Here is a 16,181-nt window from a genome sequence, read left to right as displayed (position 1 = left end):
CTCAGTACAACACCTAGAGACCTTAGACTTTAGATATGTGTTGGAATGACAGTCACAGGGCCATTTGGGTCAACTGTACATTTAATTGTGTTTTGAATCTCAAACAAATATTTCTTTCTTTTTCTCCCTTTCTGTAGGAGTTTGAGGATCTTGATGAGATCACAGCTCGTTATATTCAGCCAATGGCAGCGTTTGCGCGTGACCTCCTGGGACATAAGTACTTCCAGGACTGTAACGGAGGGGACAAGAAGGTATGGTGGTGTGAATATTATCATAACCACAGGAAGTGGCACAGAGTATTCGTGTTTATTTTGATCAACCTCAAGTATCTGAGTATTTGCTTTACAAAGACTTACAAAGAAACTAACCTTTCTGTCTATAAAACATGTTTAATCTCTCCAGTGACAATTGTTTGGTTCTATTATTCTCTATTTATAGAGCTACATATCTTTTTATTCATCCACTCATCTTTTCTGACCCTCTTTCTTTCTCTCCCTCCCTTGGTCTGTGTAGAAAATGGAGGAGTTGTTGATTAGGTGTAAAAAGGAAAAGCCTGCGTTCATCCCCTATTTTGTCTCAGCCTGTAAAGACCGGCCAGGGAAGTTCATACTGGGGTACCAACCTCGTGGAAAACCACGGTGAGTTACCATGACTACAGCTAACTAACCCTAACCATGCTGGGTTACCATGACTACACTTAACTAACCCAAACCACGGTGAGTAACCATGGCTACAGCTAACCTAACCCAAACCACTGTGAGTAAGCATGACTACAGCTAACTAACCCTAACCCAAACCACAGTGAGTTACCATGACTACAGCTAACTAACCCTAAACCCTGTCCCCTTATCCAGCCATTATCCTGAACCCTTCATCCAAACCATGATGAGTTCACCTAACTACTGAAAAGAATTTGCACACAGCTTTGAGTCTTCTTGGGTATGACGATACAAGCTTGTCACACCTGTATTTGGGGAGTTTCTCCCATTCTTCTCTGCAGATCCTCTCAACCTCTGTCAGGTTGGATGGGGAGCATTGCTGCACAGCTATTTTCAAGTCTCTCCAGAGATGTTAGATCAGTTTCAAGTCTAGGCTCTGGCTGGGCCACTCAAGGACATTCAGAGACATCAAATTGTATTGGTCACATACACATGTTTAGCAGATATTATTACGGGTGAAGCGAATTGCTTGCATTTCTAGCTCCAATGCAGTAATATCTAACAATTTCACAACAATACACACCTAAAATAAAGGAATGGAATTAAGAATATATACACTGTCGTTTAAAAGTTTGGGGTCACTTAGAAATGTCCTTGTTTTTGAAAGAAACATTTTTTTTTGGTCCACTAAAATAACATTCAATTGATCAGAAATACTGTGTAGACCTTGTTAATGTTGTAAATGACTATTGTAGCTGGAAACAGCTGATTTTGTAAAAAAATATTTATTTTTATTTTTTTAATAATGGAATATCTACATAGGCGTACAGAGGCCCCTTATCAGCAACCATCACTCCTGTGTTCCAATGGCACGTTGTGTTAGCTAATCAAAGTGTATCATTTTAAAAGGCTAATTGATCATTAGAAAACCCTTTTGCAATTATGTTAGCACAGCTGAAACCGGTGTGTTGATTAAAGAAGCAATTAAACTGTCCGCCTTCAGACTAGTTGAGTATCTGAAGCATCAGCATTTGTGGGTTCGATTACAGGATCAAAATGTCCAGAAACGAACTTTCTTCTGAAACTCGTCAGTCTATTCTTGTTCTGAGAAATTAAGGCTATTCCATGCAAGAAATTGAAGATCTCATACAACGCTGTGTACTACTCCCTTCACAAAACAGCGCAAACTGGTTCTAAACAGAATAGAAAGAAGAGTGGGAGGCCCCAGTGCACAACTGAGCAAGAGAACAAGTACATTAGAGTGTCTAGTTTGAGAAACAGACACCTCACAAGTCCTCAACTGGCAGCTTCATTCAATTATACCCGCAGAACACCAGTCTCAACATCAACAGTGAAGAGGCGACTCTGGGATGCTGGCCTTCTAGGCAGAGTTCCTCTGTCCAGTGTCTGTTCTTTTTCCCATCTTAATCGTTTATTTTTATTGGCCAGTCTGAGGTATGGCTTTTTCTTTACAACTCTGGGGTTCAGACCCAGGGCCTCGAGCTTAATGATGAGCTTGGAGGGTACTATGGCGTTGAATGCTGAGCTATAGTCAATGAACAGCGTTCTTACTAGTGATGCACCGATATGACATTTTTGGACGATACCTATATCTGATATTTCCTTGCCAAAAAAAACTGTTACCGATAACCAATATTTAAAATTATAGCGGCCTTTTAAGCGTTCTAGTACAGTTAAATAGTTAACACACACATGGACGCAGCGGTCTAAGGCACTGCATCTCAGTGCAAGAGGCATCACTACAGTCCCTGGTTCGAATCCAGGCTGTATCACATCCGGCCATGATTGGGAGTCCCATAGGGTGGCGTACAATTGGTCCAGCGTAGGCCGTCATTGTAAATAAGAATTTGTTCTTAACGGACTTGCCTAGTTAAATAAAGGTTACACACCACACTGACCAAAAAGTTATTTTGTTGGCATTTATGTATGTCCTCATTACCAGTAAAACATAATCAAAACCTATTTCTTTAACTTTCTGTTCTGCTTCGTTGTTAATTTGTTCAGTCGTTTCGTTCTCAACCAGGATTTCTTAATACATGTCAAACAGTGAGGTTTCAGCTCTGTCTGTCAGTGGCCTCTCTTCCTCGGTGCGCACTGTCACTGTGTCTGTTTCCATCTTGTCCAGCTGTGTATGTAACATTTCACGTAAACCCTGTTTCTTGTCTGCATCGAAGTAGCGGTCCTTGTACCTAGCATCGAGCATGGTGGCGACACAGTAAAGAGAGAGTGCCACCGAATCGCTTGTTCACAGCCTGTGTCGCCAGTTTTTTGTTGAGCTGGCGTTTCAATGCGATGACAGGGTATCACGTCTGCTGCAGGCACAGTTGATGAGCTTATTTCTTGAGTCAGTTGTTAGAATGGAGCGAGCTCATGTTTCAAACATGTTCGCAAATGCCATTGAAATGGCAGCAGCGGTATGACAACCAGCACATTCATGAGCATGAAATACGACTTTCCTCAGTACGAAATCCTCGACCACCCACTGTGCTGTCAGACTCCGCATGCTCATGGGGCTGATATCGCTGGTCCAAATGTCAGTCGTGAAGCTAATAGCAGTGACGCTATTACTGTGTAACTCCGGTAGGGCAACATCTGAAAAATAGCGCACTTGGTAGCTTACTGTGTACCGGTGCTCAACCAGTGGGTGAAAGCCAACACCACCCATGACAGAGAATGGGTGATTGTCAAGGGCAATGAATTCCATTATTTTGGTGTTAACCTGTTATGGCTAGGGGGCAGTATTTTCACGGCTGGATAAAAAACATACCCGATTTAATCTGGTTACCACTCCTACCCAGTAACTAGAATATGCATATACTTATTACATATGGATAGAAAACACCCTAAAGTTTCTAAAACTGTTTGAATGGTGTCTGTGAGTATAACAGAACTCAAATGGCAGGTCAAAACCTGAGAGATTCCTTTACAGGAAGTGGCCTGTCTGACCATTTCTTGAACTTCTTTTCCATCTCTATCTTTTACTAAGGATCTCTGCTCTAACGTGACACTTCCTACGTCGTCCATAGGCGCTCAGAGCCCGGGAAAAAACAGAATGTCGTCATCCCAGCCCGAAAACACATTATCGCCTTTCTCAAGTGGCCGATCAAGGGACTCTGGGCTTAGGCGCATGACCCGACCGCCCCCGCCTTTGTGATTTTTTTTTCCCTCTGTTTGCCGAAAAGGAGATTCCCTGTCGGAATATTATCGCTTTTCTACGAGAAAAATGGCGTAAAAATTGATTTTAAACAGCGGTTGACATGCTTCGAAGTACGGTAATGGAATATTTAGATTTTTTTTTGTCACGAATTGCGCCATGCGCACGAACCTTCTTTACCATTTCGGATAGTGTCTGGAACGCACGAACAAAACGCCGCTATTCGGATATAACGATGGATTATTTTGGACCAAACCAACATTTGTTATTGAAGTAGCAGTCCTGGGAGTGCATTCTGACGAAGACAACAAAAGGTAATGAAACTTTTATAATAGTAAAGCTGATATTGGTGAGTGCTAAACTTGCCGGGTGTCTAAATAGCTAGCCCGTGATGCCTGGGCTATGTACTTAGAATATTGCAAAATGTGCTTTCACCAAAAAGCTATTTTAAAATCGGACATATCGAGTGCATAGAGGTCTGTATCTATAATTCTTAAAATAATTGTTATGCTTTTTGTGAACGTTTATCGTGAGTAATTTAGTAAAATGTTAGCAAATTCCTCCGGAAGTTTGCGGGGGGTATGCTAGTTCTGAACGTCACATGCTAATGTAAAAAGCTGTTTTTTGATATAAATATGAACTTGATTGAACAAAACATGCATGTATTGTATAACATAATGTCCTAGGGTTGTCATCTGATGAAGATCATAAAAGGTTAGTGCTGCATTTAGCTGTCTTCTGGGTTTTTGTGACATTATATGCTAGCTTGAAAAATGGGTGTCTGATTATTTCTGGCTTGGTACTCTGCTGACATAATCTAATGTTTTTCTTTCGTTGTAAAGCCTTTTTGAAATCGGACAGTGTGGTTAGATAAAGGAGAGTCTTATCTTTAAAATGCTGTGAAATAGTCATATGTTTGAAAAATTGAAGTTTTTGTATTTTAGAGGAGTTTGTATTTCGCGCCACGCCCATCATTGGATATTGGAGCAGGTGTTCCGCTAGCGGAACGTCTAGATGTAAGAGGTTGATGGATTTCGACCTTTGAGTTTTCTCGCAAAATTTTTCTTACTCTTTCAAATGACTGCTCGACTTGTTGACTGCTCGATCCACACAGCAGACATTGTGTGCTAGGGTAGGAATGCTGTGTTGCACATGTAGCGCAACATTTTATGTGTCGTCATTACGTCATGTACCTACGTTATGTAGGTATGCACGTCAGCTTTGACATCGGTTTTGCACATCGGCGTTAAACTAGACATCGGGCCAGTGTCGATGTTGGCATTTTTAGCTAATATTGTCCGATTCCGATATCTTCACCGATATATTGTGCATACCTAATTCTTACATAGGTATTCCTCTTGTCCAGATGGGGCAGTGCGATGGCGATTTCATCGTCCGTGGAGCTATTGGGGCCCTAAGCAAATTGAAGTGGGTCTAGGGTGTCAGGTAAGGTAGAGATGATATGGTCCTGAAGTAGCCTCAAAGCACTTCATGATGACCGACGTGAGTGCTATGGGGCGATAGTAATTTAGTTCAGTTACCTTTGCTTTCTTGGTTACAGGAACAATCGTGGCCATCTTGAAGCATGTGGGGACAGCAGGGAGAGATTGAATATGTCCGCTGGTCTGCGCATGCTCTGATGACATGGCTAGGGATGCCGTCTGGGCCGGCAGCCTTGCAAGGGTTAACAGGCTTAAATGTCTTACTCACGTCGGCCATGGAGAAGGAGAGCCCACAGTCCTTGGTAGCGGGACGCGTCGGTGGCACCCTCAGAGGGCGAAGGTGTTTAGCTTGTCTTCGGTAGCGTTTCCTCTAATTTGCTTTGTTAAAATCCCCAGCTACAATAAATGCTGCCTCGAGATATGTGGTTTCCAGTTTGCATAAATTCCAGTGACGTTCTTTGAGTGCTGTTGTGGTATCGGCTTGCGGGGGAATATACACGGCTGTGACTAACCGAAAAATTATCTTGTGAGGTAATACGGTCGGCATTTGATTGAGGTATTCTAGGTCGGGTTAACAAAAGGACTTGAGTTCCTGTATGTTATCACAATCACACCATGAGTAGTTAATCATGAAACATACAACCCCGCCCTTCTTCTTCCCGGAGAGATATTTATTCCTGTCTGTGCGATGAACTGAGAACCCAACTGGCTGTACGGACTCAGGCAGTGTATCCCCAAAGGAGCCATGTTTCCGTGAAACAGAGTATATTAGAATCCCTGATGTTTCCCTGGAAGGAAATCCTTGCCCTGAGATTTTCCACTTTATTATCCAGAGACTGAACAATAGCGAGTAATATACTCGGAAGCGGTGGGTGGTGTGCGCGCCTCCTGAGTTGGACTAGAAGTCCACTCCGAATACCTCTTCTCCGCCGGTTGGGTTTTGGATCAGTCTCTGGAATCAGTTCAATTGCCCTGGGGGGTACGAACAAAGGATCCAATTCGGGAAAGTGATATACCTGATGGTAATGCTGGTGAGTTACCGCCGCTCTGATATCCAAAAGTAGTTCCCAGCTGTATGTAATAACACACAAAAAAAATTGGGCTAATAATAACACACCCCAAAAAAGTATTAAGTAATCACTCCTGCGTTGTCTTGGCTGTCTGCTTAGGGTCGTTGTTCTCTTGGAAGGTGTACCTTCACCCCAGTCAGGTCCTGAGCGCTCTGGAGAAGGTTTTCATCAAGGATCTCTCTGTACTTTGCTCTCGTCATCTTTCCTCGATCCTGACTAGTCTCCCAGCCTTTTACAGAGGAGTGGCTTCCGTCTCGCCACTCTACCGTAAAGGCCTGATTGGTGGAGTGCTGCAGAGATGTCCTTTCCTTCTGGAAAGTACAACCATCAACACTATGAAATATCACATTATGGAATCATGTAGTAACCAAAAAACTGTTAAACAAATAAAAAAAGAAACGTCCCTTTTTCAGGACCCTGTCTTTCAAAGATAATTCGTAAAAACCTAAATAACTTCACAGATCTTCACTGTAAAGGGTTTAAATACTGTTTCCCATGCTTGTTCAATGAACCATAAACAATTAATGAACATGCACCTGTGGAACGGTTGTTAAGACACTAACAGCTTACAGACGGTAGGCAATTAAGGTCACAGTTATGAAAACTTAGGACACTAAAGAGGCCTTTCTACTGACTCTGAGAAACACCAATAGAAAGATGCCCAGGATCCCTGCTCATCTGCGTGAACGTGCCTTAGGCATGCTGCAAGGAGGCATGAGGACTGCAGATGTGGCCAGGGCAATAAATTGCAATGTCCGTACTGTGAGACGCCTAAGACAGCGCTACAGTTAGACAGGACGGACAGCTGATCGTCCTCACAGTGGCAGACCACGTGTAACAACACCTGCACAGGATCAGTACATCTGAACATCACACCTGCGGGACAGGTACAGGATGGCAACAACTGCCCGAGTTTCATCAGGAACACACAATCCCTCCATCAGTGCTCAGACTGTCCGCAATAGGCTGAGAGAGGTTGGACTGAGGGCTTGTAGGCCTGTTGTAAGGCAGGTCCTCACCAGACATCACCGGCAACAACGTCGCCTATGGGCACAAACCCACCGTCGCTGGACCAGACAGGACTGGCAAAAAGTGCTTTTCACTGACGTGTCGTGGTTTTGTCTCACCAGGGGTGATGGTCGGATTCGCGTTTATCGTCGAAGGAATGAGCGTTACACCAAGGCCTGTACTCTGGAGCGGGATCGATTTGGAGGTGGAGGGTCTGTCATGGTCTGGGGCGGTGTGTCACAGCATCATCGGACTGAGCTTGTTGTCATTGCAGGCAATCTCAACGCTGTGCGTTACAGGGAAGACATCCTCCTCCCTCATGTGGTACCCTTCCTGCAGGCTCGTCCCTCCAGCTATACTGCTCGATCTTTGTGTGATTTCCTGCAAGACAGGAATGTGTCTGTCATGGCCAGCGAAGAGCCCGGATCTCAATCCCATTGAGTACGTCTGGGACCTGTTGGATTGGAGGGTGAGGGCTAGGGCCATTTCCCCCAGAAATGTCCGGGAACTTGCAGGTGCCTTGGTGGAAGAGTGGGGTAACATCACACAGCAAGAGCTGGCATATTTGGTGCAGTCCATGAGGAGGAGATGCACTGCGGTATTTAATGCAGCTGGTGGCCACACCAGATAGACTGTTGTTCAGGGACACGTTATTCCATTTCTGTTAGTCACATGTCTGTGGAACTTGTTCAGTTTAAGTCTCAGTTGTTGAATCTTATGTTCATACAAATATTTACACGTTAAGTTTGCTGAAAATAAACGCAGTTGACAGTGAGAGGACGTTTCTTTTTTTGCTGAGTTTATTGTCAGGGCCTAAAATTAACTTTTGGATCCACCAGCCACTATGTCAAGTAGATTCAAAAATCTACCAGCCCAGATCTTGGGCTGGTAGATTGTTAACAACCAAATCTTTTTTTATGATGCTGCCACCCCCGTACTTCACGGTTTAAGATGGTGATCTTTGGCTTGCAAGCCTCCCCCTTTTTCCTCCAAACATAACAATGGTCATTATGGCCAAACAGTTCTATTTTTGTTTCATCAGACCAGAGGACATTTCTCAAAAAAGTACGATCTTTGTCCCCATGTGCAGTTGTAAACCGTAGTCTGTCTTTTTTATGGTGGTTTTGGAGCAGTGGCTTCTTCCTTGCCAAGCGGCCTTTCAGGTTATGTCGATATAGGACTCGTTTTACTGTGGATATATATACTTTTGTACCTGTTTCCTCCAGCATCTTCACAAGGTCCTTTGCTGTTGTTCTGGGATTGATTTGCACCTTTCGCACCAAAGTACGTTAATCTCTAGGAGACAGAACGCGTCTCCTTCCTGAGCAGTATGATGGCTGTGTCGTCCGATGGTGTTTATACTTGCGTACTATTGTTTGTACAGATTAACGTGGTACCTTCAGGCGTTTTGGAAATTGCTCCCAAGGATGAACCAGACTTGTGGAGGTCTACAATTTTTTTTCCTGAGGTCTTGGCTGATTTCTTTTGATTTTTCCCATGATGTCAAGCAAAGAGGCACTGAGTTTGAAGGTAGGCTTTGAAATACATCCACAGGTACACCTCCTATTGACTCAAATGATGTCAATTAGCCCATCAGAAGCTTCTAAAGCCATAATTTTCTGGAATTTTCCAAGCCGTTTAAAGGCACAGTCAACTTAGTGTATGTAAACTTCTGACCCACTGGATTTGTGATAGTGAAATAATCTGTCTGTAAACAATTGTTGGAAAAATTACTTCTGTCGTGCACAAAGTAGATGTCCTAACCGACTTGCCACAATATATTTGTGGAGTGGTTGAACAACGAGATTTAATGACTCCAACATAGGTGTATGTAAACTTCTGACTTCAACTGTATGTACCCATTTGGGGATGTCTGATACTATTTCTGATTGTCTTAACTCGCCACCACTAATGAGCAGTGGAGCTTCCCAAAGTACTTTTTCTTCACCTCAAACAGCAAGTGAAGTAAGTCTGTTTTCAGAATCAATTGAGAATAATAGTTCCTCAAATTCTTTTACCAATATTTCCAGCTCTTTCCCTTTCGATTACCACTTCATACAAAAGGGAAAAATGTAATGCTCTGATTTTGAGGAAACGTCATAAAATACCTGATTACTTCTTATCCCATGTACAAATAGCTGTGTCTGTCCCGAGTTCACTGGTCAGGCGAACTGAGAGCCCAGAATATTTTACACGATGTTTCAAGTTTGCTAGCGCGAGTTTCGGCGACCCAGTTGATAGTTGATGCAATATATCAAGTTTGTGGCTACGAATGGCCTGCCAGCAAATGTGTTTTATAGGATATTTTCTACCTGCAGGCTGCAATGCTTTAATGTTTTGGCTTTATGTAGGCTATTTTTACATAGTTGGCAATGGCATTATGTTACATTTTGATTTAGATTGAATGTAGATTAACCAAAGACTATTATAAATGAAATTTAACTGTTCCACGAAAACGTGCATATGAAAATCCTAACTGTCACTCAGATGGGTAGAAATGGTAAGATAAATTGGCACTCCAAATTGAAAAGGTTGCTGCTGGTGTAGCCTATTACTGGCAAATTCAGAAGCATAATGGCAGAATCTGTGAAGGCCAGCAGCAGCAAGAGGATGGTCGGGAACAGGTTATTCTTCTGGTTAGTCACTCTCGATCTCTGGCTCATTTGTGTGTCTTAATTATTTCATCAAAAGTTCAGTACGTATAGCCTAGTTGATTTGATTAATACTCATAGGGTGTGTCTATATATGTAAAAATACGCATTTTAAAATTATGACCAACCGATTGGAAAAGACTATTCTTGGTCAACCAATATTTTTTTTGGGGGGGGTGGGACAGCCCTAGTAGAAATGCAGGAAATTAGCTTTAGATGTCCCAATGCCTCTCTTATTTTTGGACAGCGTCCACCCCCCAGTAAATTTGAAACGGTCCCTTATGTTAAATTAATGTCAATAGAAAATGGAGCTTTCAATAGATTTTATCTTTTTAAATTAGGAACTAAATAGGGTGTCCACCCGGTCTGCCCAGAGTGGGTGATGAAATTTAATTTCCTTATAAAATCGATTTTACCAAGACAAATATTATTGTTCATGTTCTGAATTGTTCAGTGTGGTCTTTCTCTAACATGTCATTAACATTATATCCAAAAAGTCCGATTTTGTAACCTAATACATCCGATAATAAGCACTGAGCTCTGTTGACAGAGCGGTGTGCTTTTTCACAATTACTTTTGATGATGTGGTCATCTGCAACGTTGTTTCTGTGGGTCACAAAAAGCTGAATTAACATGACACAAACTGAATTAAATGTAAAAGACTGAAAATAAAAAAGCTTGCGGTACGCTCCGTTGACGTTTCAGAGATGCGTGTTTTGTGAGAAATCTTGAAAAAATAGCAGGGATTTTGCATTAATATGAAAAGCATTTATAAAAATACTACTTGTCTTAACATCTATCTTAACTCTATATTGTTTTATGTCCTGTGGATTCGACAAAGATGACAAGTTCAACTCGGAAAGTGGGCCTGTCACGTAGCCTTCATTCGGCCTGTCACGTAGCCTTCATTCGGCCTGTCACGTAGCCTTCATTCGGCCTGTCACGTAGCCTTCATTCGGCCTGTCACGTAGCCTTCATTCGGCCTGTCACGTAGCCTTCATTCGGCCTGTCACGTAGCCTTCATTCGGCCTGTCACGTAGCCTTCATTCGGCCTGTCACGTAGCCTTCATTCGGCCTGTCACGTAGCCTTCATTCAGCCTGTCACGTAGCCTTGATGCTGTGTGCAATTTTTCTTATGTTTGTCCAATTTTCTTTCTCTGGCCTCTCATTTTGGCCGTTGTGCAAGGGTAAAAACTCAAACTTTTAACGGATTATGATAGAGACATGAAGTTTGGACCATTGGTTTTCTTAGGGGATTATCCACACAATTAACATTATTTTACTCATTGGTCAAAATATCCGTTTTGATTGGACACCCTCAACTAAACTCTCAACCTTTTAACCATTACAGTTTGGAGTAGCTGACTGTTCTGAGTGAGGTGATGTGTTGCATCTGAATCTGTCTTGTTGTCCTCTGCTCTGTCTCTACAGTGTTGAGTTTGTGACCATCAGTCCTGACGGGTTCCGCTACCGCTCCCAGATGTTCCCCACAGTTAACGGACTGTTCCGCTGGTTCAAAGACCATTTCCAGGAACCGGTACCAGGTAAGATGGTTGTTCTACGAGTAGAGTACATTTTGGGTAGTGTAACTTGATAAAAAAACAAAAAAAACCACTTAATTTCACCTAATGTTAACATTCTGTCATGTTTTAAATGAAATAAAATACTATAGAAAGTGCTAGCGTTGGGCCGTATCCAGATTTTCATATTGTCATAGCGTTTTAGTATACCAGGGGCAGTAAACCGCAAAAAAATGAAATATTACCAGAATGCTAACAAAATTAGCACAAGTAATAGCGCATTTCCATGGAGGCTGCTAGCTAAATATGCTAACAAGTGCAAACAAAATAAACTAATTGCAAAGACAGGCAATCTGGCTAATAAAGTTATAGAAGTATAGGGAGTAGCTACCGAAATGTCATTTTTGGTGAATTTGGACATTTACATGCGAATGAGAGACAATGTGCAAATGACAAAGTTTTGATGCATGGAAGAAGAGCACTGGCTCTGGAGCAGCATGTGTACACACTATCTGTGTTGAGTCGCTAGGGCAACGGGCCTGCCAGCTCTGCTTGGAGAAGAGGAGGGAGGAGCAGACTGAGGGTCTGAGAATGGAAAGGAGATACATCTAAAATAGCAGTGGCAGCTGTACAGATTACTCATTCAAAGCGCTTTGACTTCTCAAACACACAGAAAGCTAAAACGATATGATGCTCCATCTCATTAATTCAGCCACTTACTTAGCCAACTAGTTAAAGTTAAACCAAATACACAGCTGGACTCACCAGCTCCTGCTTTCTCCCATTGTTCTATTTATAAACAAACACATGACTGGCTCAACTGTTCTGGGGAACTACGGTTAGCCTCATAATGTAAAATAATGTGACCGGTGAAATGAAGAACGCAGTCTGCTTTATCTCCTAACTTATAGCACAAGTTGACTGCAGGTATTAACTTAAGTACCTACTGTTAGGTTCTAAATATCAGAGTAAGAACTCGACGGACACTATGAAAGTTTAAACAAATTTTATTACATTTACATTTAAGTCATTTAGCAGACGCTCTTATCCAGAGCGACATACATTTCATACATTTATTTTACTTTTTCGTACTGGCCCCCCGTGGGAATCGAACCCACAACCCTGGCGTTGCAAACACCATGCGTTGCAAACACCATGCTCAACCAACTGAGCCACAGGATCGATCCCAAAGGATCGAACAGCTGAACCAACAAAATCATGGTTCCACCAGTGGTGGTATACATACTCCAATTTGGGTGGAGTCTCCTCCTTGCTAAACATTGCATCTTTATTGCCAGGCAGGAAACAAACTAAGTGATACGGGCAATGAACTGTTCCTTCTCCTTTAACGTGACCTGACCTCGACCCCCTGAGCTGATGTGTTTTTAGTGCTCTCCTGCCAATTTCATCTAAACTTCTTTTAATCTCTTATTTTAAATCCTCGTAACATGGACAGCAATTTTCTTTGACAATTTCAGGCGTATCTACATCCATTATGAATCTACTTAAACGTAGTCCTCCTTAAACAAGAAGAACATCGACAACGTGGTCCAGGCTAGGCCAGTTAGCCCTGCTAATTCAGCCAGCTCCACTAACCCAGATGGCCCTGGAAGCTCCTCTCACCACGAGTCCGACATGACAAACAACGATGTAGACGACCTAAACCAGAACCAAGGGGTCTTTTCCACCAAACTCGAAGGTGTCCTAACGGGGATTAGTGATTTTAAACGTGACCTTCAAGCCTACTCCACGCACTTGGACGAAGCAGAGAAACCCATGGTGGAAGATATTGTTGTCACTGTCGAAACAACGACCGAAAAGTTGGAAAAACAGGTGGCGGACCATACTTCAAAATTAAGCTCGCTTCGAGAACCACCACAGGGGGTTTAATTTGAGACTGGTTAATCTACCCGAAAAAGTGGAATATTGTGACGCAGGTGCATTTCTTGGAAGATGGCTTTCCATCAGCATTCTGGCTCCTACAGGCCTGAGAAACCACCCCTCTCCTCTAGTCCTTAACATGAAGTTTCTCAACTTTCAAGATGGGCAAGGTGATGTACGGGGACCAAGAGATGATGTTCTTCCCTGACTTATCCGCAGACCTGCACCGAAAAAGAAAAGGCGGCGTCGGGGTCAAGCGCCAGCTCAGGTCCCTCAACATTGCCTATGGAATAGCCTTCCCAGCTGAACTACGTCTGACTTACAATAGACGGTCACACAAGTTTGAATCTCTCTCTCAAGCAGAGGTGTTTATCCGTGGCATACGTGAATCTTTTTCCTAGGCATGTTGGCGCTGTGAAGTTTACCACCGCTCTGGACTACGGAGAATTAAACCACCTTGGATTACGTGACTGTTGGCAAGCTAACTGACATAAACTAATTTATTAGCTGCTACTTTAGAATTGTAGCTAGCATAACAGTTAAGTTAATAATATGGCAAGCTAGCCCACTCAAAGTTTGCTCATATTATTTGTGACCTGTATGTGCTCATCAGTTAGCTCAGTTTCTTCTATATGACAGGTGAGATAGCTGTCCGTTGGATGTCATGTTTAAGTTTATTTTTGTTACGTTAAATAATTATCTTCCATTGGATTACATAAAACACTGTAAAATGCCGGCGAAGATGTTTAGCTCCATGTCAACGGACACATTGGGATCTTTATTCATTCGTCCTGCACCACTGAGAAGACTCAGGACTACATTCTATGAAGACTTAAGTTTCCATTATATCCTTGGACTAAAATGATTGACACTCACGTGCAAGCCTGATATCAACATCATGTGCAAGGGCCTTTGAATAAGTGCTATGTTACCCAATGGTATCTCTTTTTCTCATTTCTGATCTTTGATACTTTTTGTGGTTTATAATACTTAACATGGTATACTATGTTAATGCTATATGTATGGGCCATTTTGTTACTTGGTACAGTGGCTTGCGAAAGTATTCACACCGCCTTGGCATTTTTCCTATTTTGTTGCATTACGACCTGGAATTAAAATAGATTTTTGCCTACCACTTTGAAGATCCAAAATATGTTTTTATTGTGAAACAAAGAAGAAATAAGATTGTTTATTTTTTTTAAACAGAACTTGATCGTGCTTAACTATTCACCCCGCCCCCCCAAAGTCAATACTTTGTAGAGCCACCTTTTGCAGCAATTACAGCTGTAAGTCTCTTGGGGTTTGTCTCTATAAGCTTGGCACATCTAGCCACTAGGATTTTTGCCCATTCTTCAAGGCAAAACTGCTCCAGCTCCTTCAAGTTGAATGGGTTCCGCTGGTGTACAGCAATCTTTAAGTCATACTACAGATTCTCAATTGAATTGAAGTCTGGGCTTTGACTAGGCTATTCCAAGACATTTAAATGTTTCCCCTTAACCTCTATGGGCTATGTGGGACGCAAGCGTCCCACCCCTGGTACACCCAATCAACAACAGGTGAAATATCAAGACCGCCAAATTTGAAAACAATTAAATGTCATAATTCAAATTTCTCAAACATACAACTATCTTACACCCTTTGAAAGATAAACATCTCCTTAATCTAACCACGTTGTCCGATTTCAAAAAGGCTTTACGGCAAAAGCATAAAGTTAGATTATGTTAGGAGAGTACATTGACAATAGCTGTGTGTAATGTTTAGTCAATTCAAAGACAGGCGTCACCAGAAGCAGAAAACCAGCTAAAATGATGCACTAACCTTTGACAATCTCCATCAGATGACACTCCTAGGACATTATGTTAGACAATGCATGCATTTTTTGTTCTATCAAGTTCATATTTATATCCAAAAACAGCGTTTTACTATGGCGTTGATGTTGAGGAAATCGTTTCCCTCCAATAACCGCTAGTCAAGCAGCACAACAAATGAAATAATTACTATTCGAAAACATTGGTAAAATATTACATTGTCATTGAAAGAATTATACATTTACATCTCTTGAACGCAACCGGATTGCCAGATTTAAAAATAACCTTACTGGGAAATCACACTTTGCAATAATCTGAGCACTGCGCCCAGAAAAATACGCTTTGCGATACAGACTAACCGCCATGTTGGAGAGATCTAAAATCGAAAATACTATGTAAATAATCCATTACCTTTGATTCTCTTCATCAGATGTCACTTCCAGGAATCCCAGGTCCATAACAAATGTAGTTTTGTTCGAAGAAGCTCATAATTTATGTCCAAAAAGCTCTGTGTTGTTAGCCCGTGATCTATGCCAGCCGGACTTCTCGTCATGAACGAGGGGGAAAAAAATATTTACGTTCGTTCAAATGTTGTATAGCATAAATCATTAGTGCCTTTTTTAACCAGAACATGAATAATATTCAAGGCGGACGTTTGCATTCTCTTTTAAAACGTTTTGGAACGAGAGTACCAAACATGAACTCGCGCGCCAGAGCCTAATCGGCCACCACCGTTCCAAGGCTCTTGTTCGTTCAGTTCTCACAGTATAAGACTCAAAACACTTTCTAAAGACTGGTGACATCTAGTGGAAGCCATAGGAAGTGCTCAAAAATTAATAAGCCCCTGTGTGTTTCAATGGAATAGGCTTAAAGGTAATTCAACACATCAGGTATCCACTTCCTGTCAGAATTTGTCTCAGGGTTTTGACTGCCATATGAGTTCTGTTATACTTAGACACCATTCAAA

General features: G+C 42.1%; 1 protein-coding gene across 2 annotated transcripts in view; it reads left to right on the top strand.

The window, feature by feature from the left end:
* LOC106602907 (SPT6 homolog, histone chaperone and transcription elongation factor) overlaps positions 1–16,181 on the top strand; it is a 70,151-nt gene that overhangs the window by 38,671 nt on the left and 15,299 nt on the right. For both annotated transcript variants that reach the window (XM_045716870.1, XM_045716869.1), the window contains exons 32-34: positions 138–251; positions 514–638; positions 11,437–11,549. In XM_045716870.1, coding sequence (XP_045572826.1) covers positions 138–251; positions 514–638; positions 11,437–11,549 — 352 coding nt within the window. The remainder of the gene's footprint in view (positions 1–137; positions 252–513; positions 639–11,436; positions 11,550–16,181) is intronic.

This window comes from Salmo salar, chromosome ssa04 (genome assembly GCF_905237065.1).
Source record: "Salmo salar chromosome ssa04, Ssal_v3.1, whole genome shotgun sequence".
NCBI classification, from domain to species: Eukaryota; Metazoa; Chordata; class Actinopteri; order Salmoniformes; family Salmonidae; genus Salmo; species Salmo salar.
This window is presented reverse-complemented; position numbering and strand designations above follow the sequence as displayed.